Below are 27,568 nucleotides of genomic sequence, written 5' to 3'. Positions count from 1 at the left end.
CAGCGCCCCGCAGAGGCCACCGCGGGCCGGCGGCGTCCCCCGGCGGGGCGGAGGCGATGACGGAGCGCGGGGAGCCGCGTCCCGCTCCTCGGCTGGACGAGGAGCTGCAGGCCCTGGGGTAAGCGGCGGGGGGCCGGCCGCGAAATGGCGGCCCCCAGGCCCGCGGCGCGGCGGAGGGGCGAGGGGCGCCCCGCGCAAAATGGCGGCGGCGGGGTGGGGTGGGGTGGGGTAGGGTGGGGGGCAGCGCGGCGGTGGCAGTGCCCGCTTGGGTGACAAAGCGTGGGGTTAAGAAAAAAAAACTTTATTAATAAAAAGTGGAGTTAGAAAGTTAGAAACGCTGTGGGTTGTGCTAATGAGCCCGCTTGGAGGGGCTTGGTACCCTGTCAGGTGATGGGGTCCAAGAGAGCAACAGGTGTACAGAGGATGCTGGCACGCAGCAGGTGGGGAATAAATCCTAATTAGAAAAATCCAGAGTGCAGGCAGGCGCTTCAAATATAACCAGGGGGTTACAGCTCTTCCAGGGTGGTGCGGAGCTGTGTCGGTTAAGACCTCTGCATCAGGAAGACGCTGCTTTTTGTGTTGGTGTCCCCATGTAGGACCAGGGGATGAAGTTTTTCTGGCCAGCGGTTTACTCCCCTCAAGCCCGGAGCCTGTCCTCTGGGCATCCTCAGCCCCAGTGGGCAGCCTGGCTTGGACCCTGGCCACCCCAACTCCACACCTTGCTGGGCACCTCGGGCTTTGGCAGCGAGAGGAGTGGGCGGTGGACAGCCGCCAGCCCTCTGGAAGGTGCCCTCCTTGCCCCAAAACAAAGCCCCAGGAGCAAAAGGAAGGCTGCAGGTTGCCACAGACCCCGCTCCCTCCTTGCTGCTGGCAGTCTGACATGTCTCACCCATTTTGTCTGCTCTAGCTAGTTTTGCTTTTTACACCGGGAAGGCTTGCGTTGCTTTTTCCACGGGCAGCGTTGCTGTAGATAGGATAAATGGGGGCTGGTGGAGCAGCAGAGGTGGCAACCATAAAGCCAGGGAGGGAAGGGGCTGTGGTAGCAAACTGGAGGGGAGACAAAGCAGAAAAAAAAAAGACAAGTGATGATATTGAAAAAGCAAACAGGCTCTGGTGTCATCTCTGCATTCAAAAAGAAGAAAAAAGCAAAACTTCTGCTTGCTGGGTACGTACGGATGGGGTAAAATAACTATTTATTTTAGGGATTAATTCACTTAGTGAAGAGGTTGGAATACAAAGGCTTGGAATTACTATCTCCATACAGCTAATAAGTTTGCATATTTGGAAGCACCTATTAATGAAGTGCCTTGTTAGCGAAGCATCTAACTTACAAAATGAAGTAAAGTCACTTTTGCAATGGTAGCCAGAGTGGGCATTATCTGCTTTCCCTGTACAATTGTAAGATTACTCTCATCCTAAAAAAAAGGCTACAGGAAAAAAAATAAATAATAAAAAAGTGAGTTTCAGCTGCTGCAGAAAACATGATTCCAAGTTGCCAGACTTTCATTTATTTAGACTATTTTAGACTATATGGCCTGAGCTGATCTATGCCAGTGACCTATGCTCATAAATGACTTTGCTGGTGGGCAAGAAGTTCATCCTATGGTCCCATAGGACTGCAGTCTGCTTGGGTACAAGTGAGAATGGAAGACTGCAAATGAGAAAGCTACCAAGATGTTTTTTTTAAAGCTGTAGCCTCTTTATTTTATTTCTGCTTTAGGGACAAGATCTAAACTTCTCACCCTACTCCAAAATACTACGCATTTCCTTCAGGGCAGTGTGTTGAATTAAATGAACTAAAGCTCAATAAGCAATGCCAAACAAAGACTCCCTTCAAATCATTAAATAAAGCACTTATTTTTGGGGGGGTAGTACTAAGTCCACTTTTTTTTTTTTCTTTTTCTTTTTTTTTCCTAAAGAGGAAAAAATTTGTCACACACCAAACGTGCTGGTGGCATGGTCTAAAAGATTTCTTAATGTAAATACTTTTTTCAGTTGTAAGAAGTAAACATGTCACTCCCCAGCCCATAACATCCAATTCTCAGCCACTGCAACTTTTTTCCCTTAACCTTAGTCCCTGGTGCTATGGCAGTGATGAGTTTCCCTTACACCCAGTGTAGCATCTCGAACAGCTGAGCCCCGATTCTGGTGAGGAATATATGTCATTGCTGTAGTAAAGACCAACAGAGAAAAAGCTCATTCAAATGAGGAGCAACTTTGACATTCACATGGCTTTGGGAAAAAATGAAACACATTATTTTACAGCTTCTGCTTTGCTGTGCAAAAATCAAAGAAGTTGGAGAAGGTTTGAAGAAGTGTGAAATGGGAAGCACTTTTTTTAACTTTTAAGGGAAAGGAGATTGGTACCAGAATAATTTAAGAGTTTACCAGGTTAGCTGGTTATCAAAATGGAAAGTTGACAACAGGGCAGTTGGGTGTACAGTACAAAACCTATCAGACACTCTGCTAGGTTTGGAGGACCTGGTATTCACTGAGCTTGTCTAGATTAATGCTCCTGTAATTACACTGTAATTAGTGCATTGTTAAGAGCAATGCAGAAGGGAGAAGGAAAAAAAAATCAATATACTCAAACCTCATCGTTATTTTGCTCCTGCTAGAGGTGTATCACCCATCACCAAAAATAAATAAATAAATAAAATAAAAATAAAGAAATGAGATTTAACAATCCAAATTGTTATCAGGGACAATCATAGGCACTGAGAGGTCTAGGCATATCTACAGCTGTTTATTAGATTGGGTAGTAGTTTTGCAAAGCCTCGGTATTTATAAAGAAGAACTTTCTAGCCCTTTACATCATAGCAAGTGTGATGGATTTGGCTTTTTGTTGTTATTTTAAACAATTTATTTCGGTCGCTCAGTCTGTGGGAAGATGGAGGCTTGTTTATTTGAAGCCATCTAAACTATTTGATAGGCTCAGTGGTCAGGCAGTCAAGAGTTCAAAGTGGCCATCCAGAACCCTGTCAGCTCCGTTGTCGGGGTGTTTATAGATGTAACTAATGCTGAATGCATAGGAAAACCAAAACCAGAACAGAAGTTAAAAACATTCATTAATTTTTTATCTAAATTTTCCAAAAATATTTGAAAGGGAGCCTTGAAGTTTGTCAAAAGAGACGTATCTTGGTTTAAAGGAAAAGGAAACTGAATTAAGGTTCTTCTCTCAAGAGCTCTCTGGCTCTTCCTGGAGTCAGCACTTTTTCCAGTTGCATTTTTTGCTGTTACTCTTGCTAAAAGGACAGCCTGAGTACTGCAGAGTGAAACTCCAGTAGCCGATCACGTATCATGTCAGTTTGGGGAACTCCACGCTGTGGTTCTTTTATTTGCGCAAGTGATGAGAATGTGGAATATCTTGTCATCTCAAGTAATTACAGACTGATTTGGTAATGCACCCTTGTTCCCAACATAATACAGCTTAGGCAACGCTGATTTATTTTCTGTCTTTGAGAGGCGAAAGGAATGTGGGAAGAGGAGCCAGGTTTTTGTAGCGTTCTTCCCTTCGTAGCTCCAGCGTTGTCATCTCTTGTAGCACAGTTTTTATGTTTCTCCTGCTCCAGGATTGACAATATAGTGACAAACAGTGTTTGTAAGACTGAATAAGTCTAAGCATGAGCAACTTCATGCTTAGTTTTAGTAACAGAAAAGAAATCAGACCACAGACGTGAATCAGACTATGATAACATTTGGTTCTGCGATGAGGAACTGATATGACCAGGGCAGAGGAAATGGTCAGAATATTTTTTTTTCTTCATCTATATCTCTAATGTAAACAAGGTCAAAATTAACTCAGCAAGAAAGTGGGCCAAAGAAATGTGTGAAGCACAGAACAAAGTCAGTTGAGAAAAGGAGGAGAGAAAATGGAAGTGAGAAGCAGAAGCTGAACTAGTGAAAGCCTGCAGATAGAAGATGTGAATTTTAAGGTTGGATGAACTCAAGCCACTTCCTTATATTTCTATTTTTTAATTAATGTTCCTATGAGGTGGCACCCTTGTATTCCAGCAAAATACTTTCCATGGGTGTGTGCTTGACTGTGACACATTGAAACTTAGTGTTTCGGTGTGACACATTGAAAGGATGTCTATTAAATACCATTTTGGTTGTCTGCCACCCATAATTCCTCTCTTAACATTTTCACCCTTTTGTAGGGTCTCTAGAGCTCTGTCAACTCGTGCAATTAAAACATTGCCAGATCATTGCTTTCACTGACGTGACATACAAGGAGCCCTTCGTGATGGTGATAGGTAATATTGCTAGGGTTTCTGAATAGGAAAAAGAAATGGACATGTCTGATTTTGAAGTTGCTAATATGCAGCATGCAGAGACTAGAGAAACCAGCGAGGCCATTTTGTAGTCATTTTCGGGGTAAATGCACATGAAGAGCATCATGTCCAGCCAAAGGAGATAAATTAAGCACTGCAGTACACTACTTCTTTAAACTAAGGACTGGAATACATCTTTGAGGCTAGTATATAATTTCAAAGTATAAAGTAATTGAACTTGCTGTGGTAGAAGATACCTTTTATACATAAAAAGGTGCAAAACCGGCCAAGATCTATCAACACCACCATAACAACAAACAGCAACCAGGGTAAATAGCTGCTCTGTATAATTTAGGAATGAAGTCCTACTGAGAGCACTTCTAGACCGTCTCCCCTTGACGTGTATCTCCGTTCCCTTTCAGAGCTGGATGAGAGGTGACCTGGTTTGTGGCGTTTCTGCTTGGCTCCTGCAGCTCAGGCAGCCACAGTGCTGTCTGCAGGGACGCTCGCCCACGGAGAGCAAGCAGTAGTGCACCTACTGCAGCAGGGGAGGGAGCTTCAGCTGAAATTCAGCTGAATATTGAGACTCTCCTTCCCGTTTCAGAGAAGGAACTTGAAATTGCCTGAGCGTTTACAGAAGTGACCCAAAAGTACGAAGAGTATCTGACTCAATCCAGGCTGTAACTACCTGGGAACATAATCTGATAAGGACGCAAAATATAAGCCCTACTGCATTTTTCTGATAGCGAGGCATACTTCAGAGTTAAGCATCGCTTCAGACATGAGAAGCAAACGACAGTCAAAACTTGCTGTGCTCTGTGCAGCTGCTAGCTACCTGTTGTTTTTATGAAGAGGAGCGAGCTTTGCCGCTGGACATGAAGCAGTTGCATGTAGAAATGTCTGAGAAGAGAATTAGCCACGTTTCTCAGCACTTATGTCAACCATGGATTTTGTGTTTCTTGTGTATTCCAATACAATACTAATAGAAAGTTAATCCATCTGATGCCAACTGCAGTTTTATTCACCAGCCCCATGGGTGGAAAAGAAACATTTTGGAAAAATACCCATGCCATTTCTTTGCCAACAGCATTATTGGAAATGGCAGATGACATGCCTGATCTGTAGGGGACCTAGACATGATGTTTCAGTAGCATTTTTCTTTGAAGTATTTTGGCTTATTAAAGAACAAATGCATGCTTTGGGGATGCTGTTCTTACCTGAAGAGGGAGCTTCCCACCCCAAACACTGCTGTGGTGAGAGATCTACTCATTGCATTAACTACGCAGAGATCTTCAAAAAATAAGTAAGTTTTCATGCCAAAGTGCCCTATCCTGGGCCTGTACCGACTGGCGTATCTCTAATGGCACAGATGGCTGGTACAGATGTGGTTTGTGGTGTGTCAGCCACCACGGGGAAGTCCCGCTGGTGCGCAGATCCTGAGGAGAAGGCCGTGTGCTGTGACGGCTTTTGGCTTCCTGGGGCACCGTCTCTCTTCGTAACCTCCTCATCGTAACAGTGACAACAGCAGAGCCCGTCCTGTGCTGTCACTGATGAAATCTCATCTAAAGGGTGGTCTGATTTCTGAAAAAAGTGTTATTTTCCAGAGAGAAACAAAGGTAATGTCAGTATCATGTGCGCCTGCCTTAAGACATGCTGTCGATGGGCCCAGCAGATGCTTCCACCCTGAAGAGCAGGAGGAATAGCATTGTGGAGTGTACAGGAGTTTTTTATAGGAGAAATAAAGTAAGTGGGAAAACAAACAAACAAACAAAACACCTCCCAGAAGTTTGTACTTGAAACACGAGCACATGCAAGGCCAAGGGCAGAAGAGGCTCAGAGGCAGGGAAGGACTTTTCTCTCTTTCCCCCCATATTCTTCAGAGAGGTCTGTGTCAGGAGTCCCAGACAATTTCTGCTCTCCTGGTGATTTTCAGTCTGGCACGTGTCAGAGTACTGAGCATATTTCCAGGATTTTTGCAGTAAATGCAAGCTCTTTAAGTTATGTCAAATAGAGCTGACTTTTCGAAGGACCTTTAGGGAGATCCCAATATGTAAGGCTGTCGTTCAAAATGAAAATATGGACCAGATAATTCAGCTTTTTGAAGTAGAGCTTCCTAATGACCTCAGATAGATGGGTAGTTGTAGTGTCTTTCAACTTGAACTAATTTATTGATTTAAGGAGTCAGGGAAGTAGATACAATATGTTTTCTATCTACAGTTTCCTCTTGCAGTTATCACTCAGAAGAACAAAACTTAAGGTAAGGGTGGTGGCCCTTTGTAACGTGCTGCTGAATGAGCCACGTCTCCCCTCCTTGATACCCACAAAGACTGAGCTTCAGGCTGCTATCTTAAAAGTTCATTTGGTATCAGTTGGCATACAACAGCTAATTCATCAAATTACCACGATTGTATTTATTTTTTAATCTTGCATTTTGACTGCAAATTTCAAGGAACTGCCTTCAAGATTTTTTTCCAAAAAAGAAAAAAAAAAAAAAGGATTTCTACCCCGCCAAAAAATACTTAAATTCAATTGAAGTGCATCTAGCAGTATCCAACTACAAGGTTTTTAAGGTTTCTTTTTAGCCTTGTTTACTTTTATTTGTGTCATCAGATAGACTGGGTGAGGAGATCAGAAGGACCTTCAGACATTTCCATGGGTGTGTATTTACTGGTGATCCGTGTTCAAATGCTAATTTTTCTGTGGGATTTTTAAATGGGACCTGCTTTTATGTTATTGAAACGAATTTTGAATGACCATTTTCAGAGTGGAATAGCCAAGTAACCTGGCAGTTGTTACTGACTGAGCCATCTGTGACAACAGAGGGGAAAAAATAGCTGTGTAACACAGCCACTTCGGCAGTGAAAGCTGCATTATTGCTTCACATTCACTTCTATTTTTTAAGCTGAACAAGATGACCGTGGTAATATTTGAGGGATTTTTGTCTGAGATAGCATATTTATGTGAGAAGAGTGGTGCAACCTTTGCAGCTGATTTAAATATCCACTTTATGCCAAAGTTACTTTCCCAAGTGCTCCCCCCAGGCTCTGCTACCATAGGGGCAGAATTTCACTAGTTGCTCTTGTGTGTAAAGAGGTTTAAGCTGAACATTTTATGAACTTAGGTGACATCTGTTTTAAAATCCAAATAAAAGGCTTTTTGGAAATAAGGTAACAGCACGCTTATGAGCAACCTCAAACCGAACATGCCTTCTTTATGAAAATGACCACTTTTGTGACGTTTTCTGAATATATTTCTTTTGCACGGACGTGAAAGAAAAGGCATGATGACACATCCTACCCAAAACACAGCGTTGTCTTCTCAGCTGTAGATCCAGCCAACCCTGCAAGCTGCTGTGATCCTCATCCCATCAGAACAGATCTGACCTTTGACTGTTACTTGGGCAGTTAATCCCAAAGCAGATTGTGGCTGACAGGTGTTTCAGAGGATGACACTTTGATCTTTAAATACTCATTATTTTATTCTACTGTGTAGATGGTCCACAGAGCACGTCCTAGAGCCAAAGCAGCGATACTCTGCCTGTATTGAGTTTCACGTGGAACTTGTCTTGCACAGGGTTAACAGTCTGAGGTCTCTCATAAAGCAATTTATCAACCAGCTGGCCTTTCAAGTAGGCAGCCAGCTAAATTCAGAGTTAAAACTTCGTGGGAGATGCCAAGTTCAGTGGCAACTTGTGATGAACAGATAAGGAGAAAGAGTGTATAGTCTTCAGCTTGAAGACTGTCGTGATACAAATGCCAGAAAATGCTGTGATCCAACCTTCTGCTGTCAAACAAATTTTATTTCAATAGCTGAAATAGTTACGGACTTTGACCCCAAAACCACAGGCACACACTAAGAGCCTTCTTTAGAGGAAGGGGAAGGAGAAACAGCACCACCCCCATACAAAGGAGGGGAGAAGTACCAGAGACCCTGTATTCTCTCCTTCTTCTGCACCAGAAGTCCTGGTGTGTGTATATAGACATTTTCCTATCTGCATACAGCATCTCTTACAGGGTTGGCACTCCAGCCTTTTATAGCTGTGGTCCTTTTTCTGTCTTCTGTCTGGGGAATGTTTCCAATGACATCCTTTTCTGTTGAAACAAATCATGTGTTTCTATCTTGACTCATTCTGGGCAGAAACGAGGCTGTGAACAGCATTTCGTGGTCTTCATCGCAGGATTTTTTTCCACAGAATTCCATGTGGATTCCTTGTGGATTGTTTTTGTGTTGAAAAATTAATGAATATTCACTGAATTTAAATGCAGCAAGTGTTCAGAAACATCACTGCATTCCTCAAACCACATATGGCCGAGCAGCAGTGATGGCAATATTGTCTAAATTTTCTTATCAAATTCTGTTGGTTAATCTTGCTCCTTCCCCCTGCTCTGTCCTCCAATAAAGGTCATGCTTCAAATTAAAAATTGAAGTTTGGGCGAATCTGCTAAATTGCAGATTGTAGCAGTACAGATGAACTGAGTTGTGAGAAATACTGAGTTTGGGAGGAGTTTTTATTTTAAAGTGCTGTGTGTTTGCCCCAAAAGAGAAACTATACCCAAGTGTGTAGATACAGCAGGAAGTACAGATATTGAAATTAGAGAAGGAATCCTGCATACCCCCTGGAATTGCTTTCACCTTCTCAGAATAGGTCTGGATATTTCTGGTTGCTTACACACGTAGAATTTGCAGGCTTCTTAGAAAGATTGAGCAAGCTATCAACTGTAAATTGTGGAATAACACATTTTCATTATTAAAACAAAAATGATTTTCTGAGCTTGTCAAAAGGAGGTTCCTTAAGAGGCCGAGTTTTGAGCAATCTGTGTGAGCCTGTGAGAAGAATAATGTAGAATTGTAGCAGTGTTAGTCACAGGGCTTCCTTTTTCTCTTAACTCAGCTCCATAACTCTGCAGAAGCTGTTAACTAAGAGCAAAGGGAATGATGCTTTAACCCCTTTTGTCTTCCCAGGTGGTATCATGATAATCTTACCCGACACGCAGCAGAAGCCCTGCTTCTTTCCAACGGGCAGGATGGAAGCTATCTCTTGAGGAAGAGTAATGAAAGGGAAGATTTGTATTCCCTCTCTGTAAGGTAAGGTACAGGCAGAAGTGAGTTCATCTACTGCTGCATAACTGGCATTTTTCAGTCTTCACTTGCTCTGTGTTTGCATCTCATGCCTTGATATGACCTTTAGATTTCTTTCTAAGGCCCAGACTGTTTGAATATATATTCCTAATGACGTAATCCTGTTGAATGACACTCTATTAGAATTAAAAAAAAAAAAAAAAAGATCAAATGTAGTATCTGTTCTTATCAGTCTCTAGTGAACATTTAAGCTATTGCATTCATGCTCATTTCTGCCTCAGATTGAGCCTCTGAACCACAGCTCAGCTGAATCACAGTAACTTTTTAAGCTGAAGTCACTCTAATAGATACAAGGGTGCTAGTTATTCATGACCCTGGCAGGTAGGAACAGAGCATTCTCCCTTGAAATTGTGACTTTCTATGTGTAGTACAAGGAGCTTTTATGACTTGGGAGTGTAGTCACTCAGAACCCGAGGAAAGTGCACTTTGCCCATGTCCTGATCCCCTGAGGTGTGAAAAGTAAATATCAGCTGTGTCGCTGACTTCTGATAGAAGACACTGAAGCAAGCATGACTGTACACACACTGCTCGAGTTATTCCTGCTATAGACAGCCATTTATAGAGGGAGCTTGAAGGGTGACAGACTGAGGTCTGAAGCTGATGTTACAGAACAGATACTCAGAGTAGGAATGTCTGAATTGAGTGCAAGTGTTGGAAAGGAGAATGGTAGCATGTGTGTATAACAGCCTGCCTTAAAGAAGTAATTTCAGAAGAACCTGTATCTTGCTAGTTAGTATTTTTTGACTGTAAAATGCAACCAAACATTATTTGGAATAATCTACCCCAGTTTAAAAAAAATAATCATGAAACTAGTTTTCAAAGGCACTCAGGAAACAACTCATCATAACAAAATGAAATTTAAGTAGTTGTTCTAATTTGAAATGGAAGCTAAAGTGTTAATGAAAATATATTTGCCATTTTAACAAATTCTAGGCTTATGACACCTAGAAAAGTCTACTTCAGGCCAGTTCCAATCTTCTTCTACTCATCTTTTGACATAAAAGTCACTTAGTACATCCCTGTATGTATGGAGTGTTCCAGATCTGAGCCTGAAGCTTGGTCTTTTACTCTGTTACATCAGTTTTGTGGTGGTACAACTCCCTTGAAATACTTATATTGATTTTAAAATACTTCATTTATCCATTTTCTACTCTAAGTTTTCCTTTGCATTTTTTGACTAATACTAAAACTTCATTTTGGCAGAAGTAATTCATTTTTGTTCTGATTTATTTCATTCTGATTTATTTTGTAGAGTTATTTTGGAAGTTATAGCTGCCATTTTCTTCTCTCCTAAAATTATTTCTACAGCTTCTACTTTACTTTCTGCCTCTGAAGAAACTTCACCAGTCGTTATAGTAATTTGTGAAAGGAAACCGTGCTCAAACGTCCCTTGGGGTTTTAACTGACAGCTGTAAGAAGAACAGGGAGAGAGACTACATGCTGCCTGACACTCCCTTCCCCAGCTAAATTAGCCAACCCCAGAAAGGAACAATGAAATAGAGTAGAAGTTACTCTCATTGCAACATGGTATTTATTGTGAAATTAAATGAAAAGATAAGAACTGTCATTATAGCAAAGGGCTGTAGTGGCTATTTGGTAGATAGAGCCTCTGCACTTGACTTGCATGTTTTGTATCTGAGCTGTAGGGCAAAGCGTGTAAAGGATTGACAGAGGCATGTTCTACAATATCATGTCATGTTCAGTCTCCTGTGGAAGTGGCAATAAACAACAGAAAAGGCAAATCCCTTTCTTCTGCAAAATTTGTCTGTGTATTTGCTACATATAGTTTCCCTGAGCCAGATTTTTCTCCGAACTCCTTTGGATGCTGGTAATACTAACAGAAGTAACTTTTTCAGAGAAGAGATACTCACTCTAAGTGCTTCACTGACTTCTGAAGTCAAAATAAGTACCCATCCAGGAAGTGAGGCCTTGCACACTTCTCTAAATATCACCAGCTTTCATAAACAAATAATGTTGCTTCCCTGACAGGAAAAGGACCCTGGCTCTTGATTGACAGCACCCACTGTCAGCTCCACAAAGGAGCCCTTTGCCTGAGGACAGAGACAAAGCAGATGAATTTTAAAGCCTTAGTTGTCTGAAGTTAGGCTTAATAGGGGTGCAAAAAGGATGCAGCCTACGACTGAAAAAGCAACAAAGTGTTTTCGGTGAGATTGGGATGACACCTGAAAAGTAAGGTACATTGAGTGATACGGGCACAGCATCATGACCAAAGCCAGATGAACGAAGAGTGTCATCCTGCTTTGACAGAAGGCTGGAAACCTTGTTTATAAGTCTTTTTTCCTATTGGCAACAATAATTAGTTTAACTTACCTGGCCTTTCCAGGCTCTCACTATCCCTCATCTGTAAAGCAGCAATTAAATTTCCTTAATAAATCCGATTCTCAGATATGTTGACTATTAGCACCTGTTAGTAATAGCAGCATTATTACTGCCAGGACAATGATTTTCAGCCTATGATCTGATTTCCTGTAGTGGAAGCTGCTGCTTAGGGATTTTACATGCCAAATGCCCTTGGTATTTCTGCCTTGACAACTTTTCTTTTCTGTTTTAGGGGAAAAGATTCTGTGAAGCACTTCCATGTTGAACACACAGGAAGTTCATTCAAATTTGGATTTAACGAATTTGCTAGCTTGAAGGAATTAGTCATGCACTTTGCAAATCAGCCTTTAATTGGAAGTGAAACAGGTAAGGAGAGACGTATGTTTGTATCAACGTGCTTATAGTCAGGCTTCACACAGATCTGAGCCAAAGGAACTTTTGATATGTTAAAAGGTAGATCTATTGCTGAAGTGCTCCTCTTCAGAAATTTACGTTTGTGTTAACCTGAGGTATCCAAAATATGCCTCTTCAAAAACTCAAGTTATGATGAAGACAAACTACACGTAAACTTACTGGGTTTTTGCTATCTAGGGACACGAGCTCTTTTTGGCCTCCCAGAGAAGGCAGCATTTCAAAATATGCATGTAATGGGAGGAGCAGAACCTTCTGAAAAAAGGGCAAAACCAAAGCAGAGATTTTACCTAGTGAGGAAATGAGTGCTCATATATGAAGTTGAAATCCCCCAGTAAAAGTAAGTAGAAAAAGGACCTGAAATTGTTTAGCTTCATAATTCCTCATCCAAACAAGCCTACAGTGATATGCTCCTCTTTTTGTAGGAACTGTGCCCTGTATGACGTCTCCCTCTTTCTGTCTACAGTAGATCAGTCTGCTGCTTTCATTCGCTATCACCGTGATTGGTGTGGCTTTTAAGAAAGGAGAAAAACACAGGCTTCTTCAGCAGCCAGCATACTATCTGAATTAAGAGTCAAAACATTAAACTCTATTCCTACAAGTGAGATGAGCACTACCAGACTGGAATCCCACAACAAACAGCTGTGTGTTAGCATGAAAGTGACAGTTTTAACAATAAGCTGCAGATGTAAGAGTAGAAGATGAGTCAAAACAGATAAGTGCCAAAAATTTTCATATCCTGCGTAGAAAGTGTATGTAAATAACTCTGAGTCGCATTGATCAGATATGCAAGTGACCAATTAAATAATAGCTGCCACATGCAGTGGCTGTGATACATCACACAAATACACATCGGTGCTCTGTTAACAGAAGCAGATCACAGGCATTAAATTCAAGGGTCGCTTTGCAAAATATTTTACAAAGCAATGCAGTAGTAAACTCAGTATTGCATTTAGAACAGAGTTTCTGGTGGTACCTTTTTTGCCAATAAGCAGTTTTTCCTGTGAAGTCGGACATGCACCCACAGGCCTAGCTGTAAAGAGTTCAGATGACATAAAGCTTGTATTTCCCCATTCCTTCAGTACACGTGTTGCAGACAGTAGGAATTCAGGCTCTGATGTTACGTGATCTCTGTGGACAGACTCAACAGTGCTGAAGGATGGGCTCACTTGTCGCCTTAAGGCCCCCGCATCAGATTCTGCTGGCTCTGTGAAGCCTCTTTGATTTATTTAAGTTGAACATGATACAGTGCAGGAAAAAAACACTTGAACATCACATCAAAAAATCCTTTGCCTTTTTTTTTTTACAATGGATAGCAGTAGAGAGGAAGAGAGAGCTGGCATTCAGACAACACTCCTTCAGATGCAGATGTTGAAACTCTCTGGGATGACAACCAATCTCTACTAGAACAGAGAGCAGGGGCTTACATCACTTACATCACCAGCCAGTTTATAACACAGCAAAGCGTGTACCTGTCCAAGCCATGGGCTGCCAGCTTCTCCAGGAGAATACAGAAGAGTATGTGATGGTTTCCTCTGTTTTCCACTCAAGTTTTGTCTCACTGGAGCTAGCTGTGTGTCTGAAGAGCTACACCAGGCTCTTTGATCACTACTTGAACGTGGAGGGCTGCAGCCCTGCAAACTGGTCAGTGGAGCACAGTGGATCTTTCGTACTGGGACAGCTGCAGGATTGTGCTCCAAGGCCAACAAACTTTGTCTCGCTACAGCTTCATTTGCCACTTCAGCTTGCTGCATGGATTAACATATTTTTCTGCAGTGTAATGTGTACACTTCCTCCTGAGCTACAGATAATGAAAAGGAAGTTGAGGCTGCTGTGTTCTGTGAGATTGTTTCTTGAATAGGCAAGCTGAAACTATTTATTAATGCTGAAGAGAATATTTCCATATTTCTGTCTTTATTCAAAGGGACAAGGTCAAAACGTTATTCCTACCTGTTTTGTTTATCATTTTTTCCTTTATATTATTTTGAAAACATACAGAAACATAGAGTCATTACTCAGGCAAGAAAGCAAAAGCCATTCAAACCTAGCATTTCCAACAACGTGGCTAATTTATCTTCCTCCTTAGAAACAGATACTGTGCACAAACAGCAGAATCTTGCTGCAGTACAGCCTTTACTAGTTCTTTTATGTGTTTGCCAAATGACTCTGTACAAGTATCTTTTGTGGAGAAGAAACATGGAGAGCTTACTAGAAAACAAGCATTGTGTGAAATGTTAAACTAGCCCTGCCAGTTCTGCCACGGGGATCTCCGTCTACGATGTACGTATGGTAATACTCGGAGCCTGTGCTGAGGAGTAGTTGCTGTAGGCTGGTGATGGGGTGTGTCTCAATTTCCTTTTGTTATGCACAGCATTTTCTTCCTGTAAGGTCAGAGAGAATTAAACTGATCTTGACTTTTTACCTGTTGCAAGCTGAACATAATGTATTTGCATACACCCATACATACACCCGTGCACAGATTTCAGTTGGCTACTTCAGCTGTCATGGTTCCGCTTCCCTGTGCAGCTCTTCACATTACAAAACATAATTTAAACCTCATTTCAGATTTAAGTTGCTCAAATCACCTCTGGCTTTCAAGTCCCTCCTCCTCAACAGCTAACAATTCCAGCACGAAATGGAAATGCAGCAGCATGTGGTACTCTGCGACGTTGTTTTTAAACAAGGAGATTAGAAGGTAGAGCAGATCCTGATTTGAGGAAGTTCTTCACCATGGTGAATAGTGAGATGGATTCACTCCTGTGAACACAGCTTTTTGCAGAAAATGGGAAAAAAAAAAAGAAAGAAAGAAAGAAAAAAAAAAGAACTTATTTGGAGAATAAAGAATTGCTATAATCAAAATGTTTCTAACTAGGAAGAACTATGGCAAAATAATAAAAGGTGATGGTAATGCAGGCTTACTGTTTTGAAGTCTATCTGACAGATTAAAGGATTTGTGCAGCATCCAAGTGTGGGGAGTTGGCAAAACCAGGACGATTTATGACCTCATATCTAATATAGCGTCCTGCCTACCCACCCAGCCTCATGCACAGGAAAGGAATATAATATGTCCTAGGGCGAACACCAGTAAGTTTAAAAGTTTTAGAGACACCATTTATTTACAATTTTCACGGATGCTTACAAACAGCTGTGATAATGGCTGTAGTCGTAACTTCATGCATGCCCTGAAAGAGATGCCTGTACTTTGAAGAAAGTCACAAGGCAAATCTTTGTCAGCATTTCATCTGTAAGCATTCAGTAACTATGAAATCTGTGATTCAATTCATTTATTCTCTACTACCTAGTTACTCCGTGACTGGAAAGAAGGTTCAGGCAGGGTGAGACACTTACCTCTGAGGATTGCCATCTGTTTTTTCCCCACTTTTTTTTTTTTTTTTTTTTTTGATGCATTGCGGGATGGTTTTAATTATCTACTACTTAGAAGAACTGAAGAGGGTTTTCGTGAAAAAATCCACACCAAGGGATATGTACAGGGATGAGAGAATGTATTTAAGCCAGATCCAGGTGCCCAAAAGTCATTGTTGAGTCTGTTTGAGCAACACAGTAGAGCCAAGATGGTGACACTGGGCAAGTAAATCCAGCAACAAGTGCGTCTCTGTAGCACGGGTGAATTCTTGTAGAAGACGTCCTCCACAAAGTCTCAACTATTCAAGTGGTGCAGATTTGAAATATTTGACCAGATTTATCAACATGAGAGAGCCATTATTCCTTTTCCATTTTTAAGAAAAGGTCGAGTTCACCATTCCACAAGCAGGCAGCTACCGCCAGTTATTTTCTAAGACCGTCTTGCCAGATTACTCACTCCTGCTCTTTTTCTCTCCAGGAACTTTAATTGTGTTGAAGCATCCCTATCCATGCAAAGTGGAGGAACCATCCATCTATGAGTCTGTCCGAGTTCACACGGCCATGCAGACGGGAAGGACAGAGAGTGATCTTGTTCCAAGTGCTCCCTCAGTAAGTCACGTCTGGTGTGAGGGATGTTTGGTGGCCTGAGCTTAGTATGATTGCTGGAGCGAGCTGTGGAATAACACCAATAATTCATCCCTCTATGGGTTCTGAAATAAAAGGAAGTCTTTGCCAAACAAGGCAAAACAGATTTGCTAGGTACAGACAAAGCCTTTCACAACTGTTTTCTCTGAGACCCTCGATGCTGTCAGTGGGAAAACATTGTCTGCAGCTGGTCTAGGTGAGTCTGGCCGTCCAAACAAAGTACATAAGAGGGTTTTAGTTCTGCACTAACGACTTTAAAATGCCACCTTATCACTAACATTGTCAGGAATTTAAAAACAACACAGAAGATGAGCACTTCTCAAGTCTTTCTGACAAACCTGTCAGGCTGTATGTTACAATACCTTTGTCAGGTTGCACTCTAAGCCCTAGTTTTGGCAAACCTCCTTTACAGTCAGTGAGAAGTTCCTCTCTCCACAGGTGAGGGGAGGAGCACACAACAACTAAAACAAGTAATAGCTTCAGGATCTGTGACATTTAGTCTCACTCAGTGAACATGAGGATTAAATGACAGAGAGGAGTGGACCTGATTAATTAACAGGAAGCAGTGGACCCGATTAGACAGAAGCTCATTGCTCATTATTTTAGTAGCCTTCTTGGTTTGGCAGAATTCTTTTCCTTAGTTAGCAAGACCCTTTCCTAACTGGAAGGAAGGAAGATAGCTCCTCTGACTTTCTAATTCACTTAAAAAAGGGAGCTTTTGAAAACAAACAAACAAACAACAACAACAACAAAACATTAAAAAGACAGGTGGGGACACATGTGGAAAAGGAAACTCCAAACTGAAGTGTGGTACAACCAAATTAATAGTATCTGGGTGCTGATAGGTACATTATTTGAAAGAATTTTTTTAGCATTTTCTCATTTGAATTTATTACTACTTGAGAATCATCTTATCTTACTCTATGGTAAGAAGGAAGATGGCTTACTATATTCTAACACAGACTTGCACCCAAAATAGAAAGAGCAATATGACAGAGGAGAGCCTCCACCCTTTCAGCCCTAGTAAAAAGCTGTGTCATGTTAGAAGCCATGCCTTGCTGGTGTGAGAAACAAGAGAGCATCTTCATATCCACTTGGGCCATCTGCTCTGACATCTGTGACTCACTTGGACAGTAATTAGAAACTTTAAATCCCTAGTAACTCACATCTAAGTGAGACAGGTGGTTTGTCCAGAACTGTATTGCTCAAAACACAGAGGAAAGTATATTAATAACTAACTCTTGAGAGTAAAAGAGGAAGAGTTGCATTAATACAGGCTTATTAAGTCCATGAAAGAAATGCTTTGTATCCTACAACTAACTATTCATGTCTGACTTCCACTTAGCCTTCAAAGAAACTTGGCTTGCATATAAAAGGCATTGTTTTTTCCAAGAGCAAATAGTAACCAACTCTGCAAGAATCTGGTTTCTAGAGGTCAGCAGTCTGACATGAGGTCTCTACAGAAAGTTTCAGTGACTGTCTGAGAAATCACAAGCTCCTCAAGTCACTCATGGTACCAGTAAAACAGTTCAAAAACTAATTTTTCAGTAAGCACATGGAATGTAACAGGTCTTTCCTCTAAAACCTGTGGCTGCTTGAAAGAAGAAATTTATTGAATTTCAACAGCGATTTTTGTGGGTAATTCCACTGTCTGGTAAACCCTGGGTACTTCTGGTTATAACATGCACAGGGACAGCCAACCAAGTGTACTAAATAAAAATCAACCATAACTGCAAGTATTTTGTTTCGTTTGGCTGGCGAAATGTAGGCCAGAGGCTTGAATGGGGAGGCACGTTGTAAGTTTTTGCCTCTAGAGCCAGCACAGGTCCGTGTTTATCCCGGTGTTGGATCCAGCCTCACAAGGGGAGCAGGGCACACAGGATGAGGATAGTGCAAACAGCAAGGGAAAGGTTGCTGAGAATAGGCTGCTCCTCCACCTCATGGATGTAGGCAAAGAGGAGGACGTGGGAAATGGAAGCAGAGCTGTCTCTAACCCCGATCCCTTTCCTTCTCACTTCACAGCTTGGTACGAAAGAAGGCTATTTGATAAAACAAGGCAAAATAGTCAAGGTAAGAAAACCTCTTACTCCTTGCTTCTACTCTATAACCACACACACAATAGATAGTGAATGAAGAGCTGAAATGGCTCGGTTTCAATTCTCCTACAGAGAGGAACAATTTGTGTTTTGCTTTCCCAAGAAGCGGTGCGCTAAATTCTCCCAAGGCAATTACCATCCATTCTTAATCTTTCAGAACTGGAAGACGAGGTGGTTTACATTGCATAGGAACGAACTTAAATATTTCAAAGACCAGACAGTAAGTAGCCAACACCAGTTCCACTCTTCAAATCTCTGGAGAGGCAGCTGCAACCTCCTCCTACCTCTGTCTTCTTGCGTATCTATCACGGCTTACCAAGCTACAGCTTCCCATGCTGTCAGAGGGGTCAGACCTTTCAGTCAGAGTTTTGCTGATGACCTTAACGAGCAAGTTATTAAGTTTTACAGCTAGGAAACATCTCCTGTGCTCTGTCAGTCTTACCTCCTAGCTAGAGTTGCTCTTTACAGGGCATTTTTATTAGTGGCTTTCAAGCTACCAGCTCAGCTTTCACTGGTTAGTTTTGACATACAGCCTAGCAGAGAGCAGTGCTATTAAAATATTTCTGCAAATACCAGAAGTATGTTTTGCATTCCTTGATTTCATCCTTTGAGTTCAAAAGGTTGCACAGTTTACATAAACTGCTCATTTAAAAAACCTCTTTGTTAGCACTCCACCTAGCACATAGTTTCACCTATTGCATCTGGGAAAATGTTCACCCTTTCTGTTGCTGTTCCATTTTCGTCTTAAACCGAGTGAAAATGCAGGTAGAGTTTCTCTACCCTTGCAAGACCTCCAGGGTGAGTTCCTCCAGAAGTGCAGCCAAATAGTTTACCTCTGCCCAGCCCTATTTCAAGGGCCTAACAGGTTTTAAAACAACAGCATGCACCTGCCCTCTCATCCTGAAATTCCCATTTATGAACAATGATGTAGTATTTGTGGGATTTGCCATCAGTGTTCCTTTCAGTTAAATCATGTTGAATTCGGCTTCCAGCGTAACATTTGTAAGGGCAGCACCCCACTTGTGGGAGCTGCTGAGGGTGTTTGAGCAGAGAGCAGCTGCCCTCTCACTTCAGCCACCTCTGATGAGATGCTCAGCAGGGTGAGGTTGAGAGAAACGAGTCAAAAGGACTCACACCTGGAGAGAAGGGAACTCTGAAGGGTGTGGGGCTGCAGTCACACACATCACTGCATCCCCGCACCTTAGCACCTCCAGGCCTATCCCCAGAAAGCTAAACACACACAGCTTGAGCTCTCCTTGTGCCTTTCTCCCTGCTCAGCTTCAGCCTTTCAGAGCACTTTGGCATTAATTAAATCTCCAGCAGCTGGCTAAGCCTGGTAAGACCTACAACTACCTCCTTCTTGTGAGCCTCAGCTGGACACCTGATTTGTTACTGAATTTAATTTAATTTAATATAATTCTGACTTCCTGCAGCAGTAGTTTGCTGTTTGTCCAGCTTTGAGCTTACTGCCCAGTATCTTACATTCAGCTGCATTCATCTGACGTTAGCACCGACGTTCATTTTGCTTTAGTTTGGGTTTCCAGTGCTGTACCTGTTGCCCCCACACCCAGAGAAACCTGGAGCGTGTATAAGGGTCCACGTGCATTGAAGAGGAACTGAACTAGCCTTATATTCTGTTTCCATGTGCTCCCATTTTAAAACCACTTTATTTTCAAGGCCACAGAACCAATTCGGGCACTTGACTTAACGGAATGCTCAGCTGTGCAATTTGACTATTCCCAAGAAAGAGTCAATTGTTTCTGGTAAGTCGCTGTTCTTTCTGCACCTTGCTGGGCAGGCCCAAATAGCCGGGGGTGTTAAATGTAGCCGCTGGGTGCCAGTGGCAAGAGGTTCTTTGGTTGGTGAGGAGGAAGAGGGTAGGCCTGTATATTGCGGGCACTTCTTTTCCTAATCCTGTGAGCGTGTATAATCACCACCTAGACTCGTGGAGCTCAGCGAGGGAGGGCCCAGCTGCTGGTTCAGATATTGCTACAGGTCACACCGTAATTGCTTCTGTGCCTGAGTGTGGTTTGGGTGCATGTGGGCCGAGGCCAGCACGTCCCCGAGTACCCTGAACTGGTGGAAGGGGATGGGGAGCAGGGTGTGGCCCTCACTATCCATGAAGAACTGGTTGGTGACCTGCCATGGCACTTGGATGTGCACAAGTTGATGGGGCCGGATGGGATCCACCCAAGGGTACTGAGAGAACTGGCAGAGGAGCTGGCCAAGCCACTATCCATCATTTATCAGCAGTCCTGGCTATCGGAGGAGGTCCCAGTTGACTGGCAGCTAGCAAACGTGACGCCCATCTACAAGAAGGGCCGGAGGGCAGACCCGGGAAACTACAGGCCTGTCAGTTTGACCTCAGTGCCAGGGAAGCTCATGGAGCAGATCCTCCTGAGAGTCATCATGCAGCACTTGCAGGGCAAGCAGGCGATCAGGCCCAGTCAGCATGGCTTTATGAAAGGCAGGTCATGCCTGACGAACCTGATCTCCTTCTATGACAGAGTGACGCGCTGGGTGGATGAGGGAAAGGCTGTGGATGTGGTCTACCTTGACTTCAGCAAGGCTTTTGACACCGTCTCCCACAGCATTCTCCTCAAGAAACTGGCTGCTCTTGGCTTGGACTGGCGCATGCTTCGTTGGGTTAGAAACTGGCTGGATAGCCGGGCCCAAAGAGTCGTGGTGAATGGAGCCAAGTCCAGTTGGAGGCCAGTCACTAGTGGCGTCCCCCAGGGCTCGGTGCTGGGGCCGGTCCTCTTTAATATCTTCATCGATGATCTGGACGAGGGCATCGAGTGCACCCTCAGTAAGTTCGCAGATGACACCAAGTTAGGTGCGTGTGTCGATCTGCTTGAGGGTAGGAAAGCTCTGCAGGAGGATCTGGATAGGCTGCACTGATGGGCTGAGGTCAACTGCATGAAGTTCAACAAGGCCAAGTGCCGGGTCCTGCACCTGGGGCGCAATAACCCCAAGCAGAGCTACAGGCTGGGAGAGGAGTGGTTGGAGAGCTGCCAGGCAGAGAAGGACCTGGGAGTGATGGTGGATAGTCGGCTGAATATGAGCCAGCAGTGCGCTCAGGTGGCCAAGAAGGCCAACGGCATCCTGGCTTGTATCAGGAACAGCGTGACCAGCAGGGCTAGGGAGGTGATCGTCCCCCTGTACTCAGCTCTGGTGAGGCTGCACCTCGAGTACTGTGTTCAGTTTTGGGCCCCTCGCTACAAGAAGGACATCGAGGTGCTTGAGCGGGTCCAGAGAAGGGCAACGAAGCTGGTGAGGGGCCTGGAGAACAAGTCCTACGAGGAGCGGCTGAGGGAGCTGGGCTTGTTCAGCCTGGAGAAGAGGAGGCTCAGGGGCGACCTTATTGCTCTCTACAGGTACCTCAAGGGAGGCTGTAGCGAGGTGGGGGTTGGTCTGTTCTCCCACGTGCCTGGTGACAGGACGAGGGGGAATGGGCTTAAGTTGAGCCAGGGGAGTTTTAGGTTAGATGTTAGGAAGAACTTCTTCACTGAAAGGGTTGTGAGGCACTGGAACAGGCTGCCCAGGGAAGTGGTGGAGTCACCATCCCTGGAAGTCTTCAAAAGACGTTTAGATGTAGAGCTTAGGGATATGGTTTAGTGGGGACTGTTAGCGTTAGGTCAGAGGTTGGACTCGATGACCTTGAGGTCTCTTCCAACCTAGAAATTCTGTGATTCTGTGAAAGGACTGTGAGCCACCACTGGCTCGCCTCTCAGCATCACTGCCCTGCTCTGTCGTAACATGCACACACAATATACAGGCCAGACGGGTTTGGTTTTTGGAGGACCCGCTGGTTGTTCCAGAAATTTAAGAAATATTTCTGATTGTTTGCTTACAGCCTGGTGTTCCCGCTAAGGACATACTACCTGTGCGCCAAAACCGGGATAGAAGCGGATGAGTGGATTAAAATCCTGCGATGGAAGCTGGTAAGGTGATGTGGTGCTAAGCGACTGCGCCTCGGGAAGCAGTGCCCTCGGTACTGCTGCAGTAAGCCCCAATATTACAGCCTGCTAGGAGCAGCGAGGGGTGCTTGCTCTGGCTTCCGGGCCAACTAGACCAAAATACGTAGTTTTCATGTAATGTACACGTCTGCAAACCCACTTTACATTTTTGGGATGCCCTTTGGATACTTGTTACAGAGAAGAAATGACTTCCATCTTCAAAAATGTCATATTGTAGATAGTGGACGGTACTGAGCGTCAGCACAGACTGCGTGTGCTGGTCCTGAAGGAAGCAATGACACGACAACCTAAAGGCTTGACAATGTTACGTCCTTTAAAAAAAATGTAGTATTTGGATTTATTTTTGCAGACAAATGGTAATGGGTTGTTCTTCTGTTCTAGTCGCAGATACGGAGGCAACTGGAGCAGCGTAACTCCGCCCTCAGCTCCTAGCTGCACCTCCAGCACCGCGCCCTGGGCAGCAGTCGCCTCTGTGCCAAAGGGAAAAGGCGCCTGGCTACGAGGGGACAGCTTCAAACGCCTGCCTGACTTCCTGAGGGCCTGTGCACGTGTGCCTGCCACACACAGGTGTTTGCACACAGATTTTACAGCCCAGCGCTTCCAGGCTGTTGAGTCACACGTGGAGACTGCTGCAAAATCACAGTCGGTTTGGTACGTGCGGTTTACATCCGTGGTGCACACTTGGTTCAGACACCCGCTAACTAGGCGGTCACTTCAAAACCCTGTGGTGATTCGGAGCACTCTTGAGAATTTATTCCAAGTTCCATCACTACTAACCCTCAGCAGCACGGTCTGTAACCTTGAGCCTGCTACTTAAAACCAGGCCTCCTGGAAACATTAAAGGCTTCTTTTGTATGGCCTGTTTAGGGCCTAAATCAAAAGAAGAACAGCAGAACTCATTACATTTCTGTAAATAATACCCAGATTACAATCCAAACAATTAAACCTAATATTTCAAGGCCCTTTTCAAGGTGATGGATGAGTAGCACTTCCAGTCAAATGTATTTTTGTACAGTTTAGATTTATCCCACAGCAATGGAACGCCACCTGCAGTTTGGTCCCTTGTGCTGCCGCTCTGAAAATGGGCTGCATTTTGTACGTTTCCCTCAGGCAGAGAACTCAGCACGCAGGACAGGAGGTTTTGTCCAGAGCTGTGTTCCAGAATTAAAGGTGCTGCTGAAACACCACTGCAAACCTCCTGTGCTGGGCATTGCTCATGCAACGGGGCGGCAGCGTTCAGCAGCTGCCTGTAATGTCAGAAACCTGAAGAGGGGGAAAACACGCTGGAAGAAAAAAAGAAAATGCAGCTTTGGGCATAGGAATAGTATTTTATTTCAACTTAGAAATTCAAAGTGTTTGTAAATATTTTTATACAGACTGTTTTCTGAATAAAACGTCACTATAAAACTACCACAGGTCTTCCGTATTTCTGTACCGTATTGTTAAAGCTCTCAGAATACACCTGTCCTCCTTCCTGCTGTGAAGAATTCAGCTAATGCCCTGGCACCTCCAATTCAGCTACCAAGCTGTGGTGACTTTGCTTGTGGCTGGAAGTGCAACCACCAGGTGGGATTTGGAGCTGAACGTCTCCCCTGAAGTCATCATGAAGGAGAGAAGGGGGGAGGTGAAGGCATGGGATGGAGCCCCTGTGGTCTTACAAACACAGAACTTCTGCACCCAAGAACTTCTACACCCACACAGCCCAGCTGAGCGGAGCTTTCAGCCTGTAAACTCCTGGCACAACTAAGAGACCTGTTCCCGGCACAGAACAAGTGATGCAAGATGCTGTAGAGTATTACGGTGCAAAAGAAGAGCAGACCAGGCTCTGTCATTTAAAAATACTGATTTTTATTTATATTTACTTAGGAAAACCTAAGGGTGAATGAGCTGAGAGTGTCACCAGTGATGAACCCACACAAAACTAAGAGACATGAGAACTTCACAGACGTATTACACACAGAACAAAAAAAAAAAAAAAGAAGAAGTGAATCACTGCTCAGGTGCTTTTATGTGGGCAACAGGAAAGCCCCTTAAAGCAACACTTTTCATGGAATCAGCGTTCCTAAGGAAAGCAGGATGCAGCCGGCACCCAGGTTAGCAAGATTCTTTTACCGAAGCGTCACCACCGTCAGACAGATGGGGCATTGGCTGATTGTACTGATTGTACTGATACCAGCACGCCGGCCCTCGCAACGCTTTCAGCCACATCTCTGATGGCACCTGAGGACAAACCGCCGCGCGCCTGGCTCCCTGTAAGGCAGGGGCCTGGGGGCCACGCGTCCAAGCCAGCAGCGCCTCGCCGGCTGGGCTCAACTCCATGGGAGCTGCGTCGTGGCCCCTCCGGTACGGCGCGACGCGAGAAGCGTGGTCTAAAGTAACACCCACCGACAAGACACTAGCAGATCGTTTCAGATTCAGTACTATGTACAATTTACTCTTACTTAGTATACTAAGGAGCTGTGGTATTTCTTCCGAGACGTGTTATTTCGCTGAGGGTCGTTGGATCTTCCTGCCCACCGGGCTGCAGAGGGATGCTGCGCTCCGGCTGTACCGCCGGGCTACGAAACCTCCACGACTTGCCTCAGTTCTTCAAACAGGGGCGTGAGCTCCTTCTCCAGGCTTACAATCAGCCCTGGGAAAAGAAGATAAATGGAACATCCCATCAGGTGGCGTAACGGAGAAACCCCTCTCCAAAACCTGCGGCTCCCTGCCCTGCCAGGTGACAGGAGGGGTTCCACTGGAGCTGTCCCCTTGCTGGGCAGCGCGTACCTGTGTTGGCGTTGCTGCTGGCGATGAAACTCACCACCAAGGGCAAGCGGTTGAACTGCACCACCTGCAGGGACAGAGAGAGAGCAGTGTTCAGCAGCAGGGTTCACCTGATGGATGCCACAGTCACAAGCACCCGCGGGGCTTACAGCGCAGTGCAGGAAGCTGCGGGGAAGGCCTGGCAATCCCCCCAGCTGAGTTCTCTGTGGGAACCACGCCAACTCTCTAACAGGAGATGACAGGAGGGCTGGCAGGGCTGTTGTTTTGCAGTATGATTCAATATAGGAATGTTTTTTTCTTCCATTGATAGGGAATTTCAATCTTAAGCACACCAACAATCCAGTAGTGTCAAGAGAATCGTTGCAACGCACTCGTGTATGCAAACTAATTCATTCAACCATTTATCCTCCAAACAAAACAAGACACGAGGGGCTAAACAGCAGGCTGGCTTACTGCAGCCAAAACTTCAAGCTCTCAAGGCCACCAGAACAGAAGCGTGGTAGGTGACAGATTCCAGGACACAAATAACCAGTTTGTGGAAGTTAGGAGTATTTCAAACCTTTCCTGAAGTCATATTTGCAGCAGCAAGATTAACTATGAAGCAGGCCGCTCGTGCTTATTTAAGTGTAGGCATCACTAATTATAAAGAAATACCCTTTGCAAAAGAACATGAACCCTTCACAGCAGACTCTGCCACATCAGTAGCACCTGCTGCTTATACCTGGTTGCTGTCTGTTCGGAAACTTCACCCTTTTCGACCAGTGACCGGTCTTCTCTTAAGTGTTTCTCAAAACTGAGAAGTTCAACAAACACTGCAGAAGTTTAGCTTAGTCAGCTTTAAGCAGTGTGACAAGGAAAACAGAAATAGCAGCCAAGTGGAAGCCTAGCGTGCTTCAAACCACGCTCTCCCCCTTACTCAGAGGAACATACAAGGAGCTCTAGTCGCCGAGAACAAGCCGTGCTGAGGTTACTCACCTGATACGTGTTGTAGTAACAGATGATGCTTTTGTTTTTAGAAAGTCCCAGTTTACTGCCCTGATCTGTCGCAAGGGCAAACGTGGACAAAAAGCCAGGTCGCAGGGCGTGTTCTGGAGCATTATCATTGGCAACTGGAACAGAACAGGAACATTTTTGCTTTTATACTCTGTGACTGCATCTCAAATCCTTGTCTTTCTCAGTGCAAAAAGCAGATCTGTGCACATGTGCACATCATCTCTGCCTCCGCAACAAGTACAGGAAAATCCTCAGGAGCAGCGCATTGCTCAGCGCTCTCTAAGTGACCTACAGTCGCTACGCAGCGCCCTTCCCTGCCTGCCTCATCCCTCACAACGCACAGCCTGTGCTGGTGGCACTTCAGTTCCACATCCCGCACAGCCACGTGGTAAATGAAGAGATTAATGGCAAATTCCAGTCACCTGAATGGAAGTGGATGGAAACGTGCAAGCGCTGCTAGTTGCTTACATAATTTGGGACACAAAAAAAAAAAAAAACAAACAACAAACCAATCAACCACCAACAAAAAACACTTGAATCTTTGTGTTCTTAAGTCATTTTGCCTGCGGTGTAAAAATGCCTGAAGCAAAGACTGCTGAGATATGATAGAAATGAGGTGACTAAAAGATCAAGTATACTGTACGGTGTGTAAAAGGTGGATTGAGGTGCCCCTCAGCACCAACAAGGCCCTGGTAAGAGCCCTGTGTCTGTGGGGGGGTGACATAAAGATGTGAGCGCCTCGCGCCACATCAACTCTATTCAGTAAAGAGGCACAAGAGGAAAGCTCCCCCAGCCTACAGCTGCTGAGGGGAGCCTGGAGTAAGTTTAAACACACGGGTAAGGAGCTTCTGAGGGAGAGGAGGCGCGAGCCGTTACCTTTGATGACGGGCACCCCGTCCCTGTCCGACACCACGATGGCGTGAAGGCCTTCCACGCTGCGGGACGCGACGTCAGAAACACAAAGATTACCACAAAAAAAGCGTATTTTTAACCAAAAAAAGGGGAAGGGGGAGGAGAAACACCCTCAACGTACCTGGGCAGCTTCTTGTAGAGGAACCTCTTCAGGTCCTGCGGGGACAGAGAGCGGCGTGACAGGACCGGCACCGCCACCCCCCCCCCTCCCAACCTTCCCTCACCGCCCCTCAACGGCCACCCCCAACGGCCCCAACGGCCGCCCCGCTTACGTCGGCCATGTTGGGCGGCCTCCCGGCGCTGCTGCCACCTCGGCCGGCCTGCGGGACGAGAGGCGGAGCGGTCAACGCCGCGCTCCTTTCCCCCCCCCCCCTACCCCCCCCCGCCCCGCCGCCGTGGTGCGCTCCCCTCACGGCACGGGCGGTGGCGGCCGGGCGGGACCACCGCGACCCGCGGGGGGGGGACGGGGACGGAGCCACCCCGCCCTACCTGCCGCTCCCAGCGCCTCTGACGTGCTGGCGGCCGGGAGCGCCGCCCCGCTACGGGGAGGCGGCGGGGCCGAAAAGGGGCGGGAGGGGAGGGGAGGGGAGGGGAGGGCGCCTGAGGGAGGCGCTGCCCCTCGGCTCTCTGGGGCTCCTCCTCAAACCCC

General features: G+C 44.9%; 2 protein-coding genes across 3 annotated transcripts; one reads left to right on the top strand and one right to left on the bottom strand.

Moving 5' to 3' along the window:
• On the top strand, window positions 1-23,613 carry DAPP1 (dual adaptor of phosphotyrosine and 3-phosphoinositides 1). Of its 2 annotated transcripts, XM_084286748.1 has the most exons (9): window positions 1-118; window positions 9,237-9,359; window positions 11,986-12,119; window positions 16,006-16,136; window positions 18,195-18,242; window positions 18,426-18,488; window positions 19,946-20,031; window positions 22,125-22,212; window positions 22,630-23,613. In XM_084286748.1, exons 1-9 carry the CDS (start codon window positions 57-59, stop codon window positions 22,678-22,680), a joined length of 786 nt encoding a protein of 261 aa, XP_084142874.1. In that variant the 5' UTR covers window positions 1-56; the 3' UTR covers window positions 22,681-23,613. The 2 variants fall into 2 exon arrangements, with proteins under 2 accessions (XP_084142874.1, XP_084142875.1); XM_084286749.1 differs by lacking the exon at window positions 18,426-18,488.
• Window positions 23,614-24,074: 461 nt separating this feature from the next.
• LAMTOR3 (late endosomal/lysosomal adaptor, MAPK and MTOR activator 3) lies at window positions 24,075-27,459 on the bottom strand. The gene is made up of 7 exons (XM_084285747.1): window positions 27,409-27,459; window positions 27,192-27,239; window positions 27,041-27,075; window positions 26,884-26,942; window positions 25,990-26,123; window positions 25,018-25,081; window positions 24,075-24,880 (listed from the first exon to the last, which is right to left on the bottom strand). The coding sequence occupies exons 2-7, from the start codon at window positions 27,198-27,200 to the stop codon at window positions 24,807-24,809; spliced, it is 375 nt and encodes a 124-aa protein (XP_084141873.1). The 5' UTR covers window positions 27,201-27,239; window positions 27,409-27,459; the 3' UTR covers window positions 24,075-24,806.
• Window positions 27,460-27,568: the final 109 nt, after the last annotated feature.

This window comes from Netta rufina (assembly GCF_964035555.1).
Source record: "Netta rufina genome assembly, chromosome: 4".
Lineage (NCBI taxonomy): Eukaryota > Metazoa > Chordata > Aves > Anseriformes > Anatidae > Netta > Netta rufina.
Note: the sequence above shows the minus strand (reverse complement) of the source record. Positions and strands in the feature narration are given on the sequence as shown.

What these genes read in the sequence shown, in the direction of transcription:
- DAPP1 (XM_084286748.1), top strand. Translation starts at nt 57, where the DNA reads ATGACGGAGCGCGGGGAGCCGCGTCCCGCTCCTCGGCTGGACGAGGAG. An exon ending in TTGTATTCCCTCTCTGTAAG is followed by an intron (nt 9,360 to 11,985) that starts GTAAGGTACAGG and finishes TTTCTGTTTTAG; the next exon opens with GGGAAAAGATTCTGTGAAGC. An exon ending in AATATTTCAAAGACCAGACA is followed by an intron (nt 18,489 to 19,945) that starts GTAAGTAGCCAA and finishes TTTATTTTCAAG; the next exon opens with GCCACAGAACCAATTCGGGC.
- LAMTOR3 (XM_084285747.1), bottom strand. An exon ending in GTTACTACAACACGTATCAG is followed by an intron (nt 25,082 to 25,989) that starts GTGAGTAACCTC and finishes CTGTCCCTGCAG; the next exon opens with GTGGTGCAGTTCAACCGCTT. An exon ending in CAGCAGCAACGCCAACACAG is followed by an intron (nt 24,881 to 25,017) that starts GTACGCGCTGCC and finishes TTCTTTTCCCAG; the next exon opens with GGCTGATTGTAAGCCTGGAG.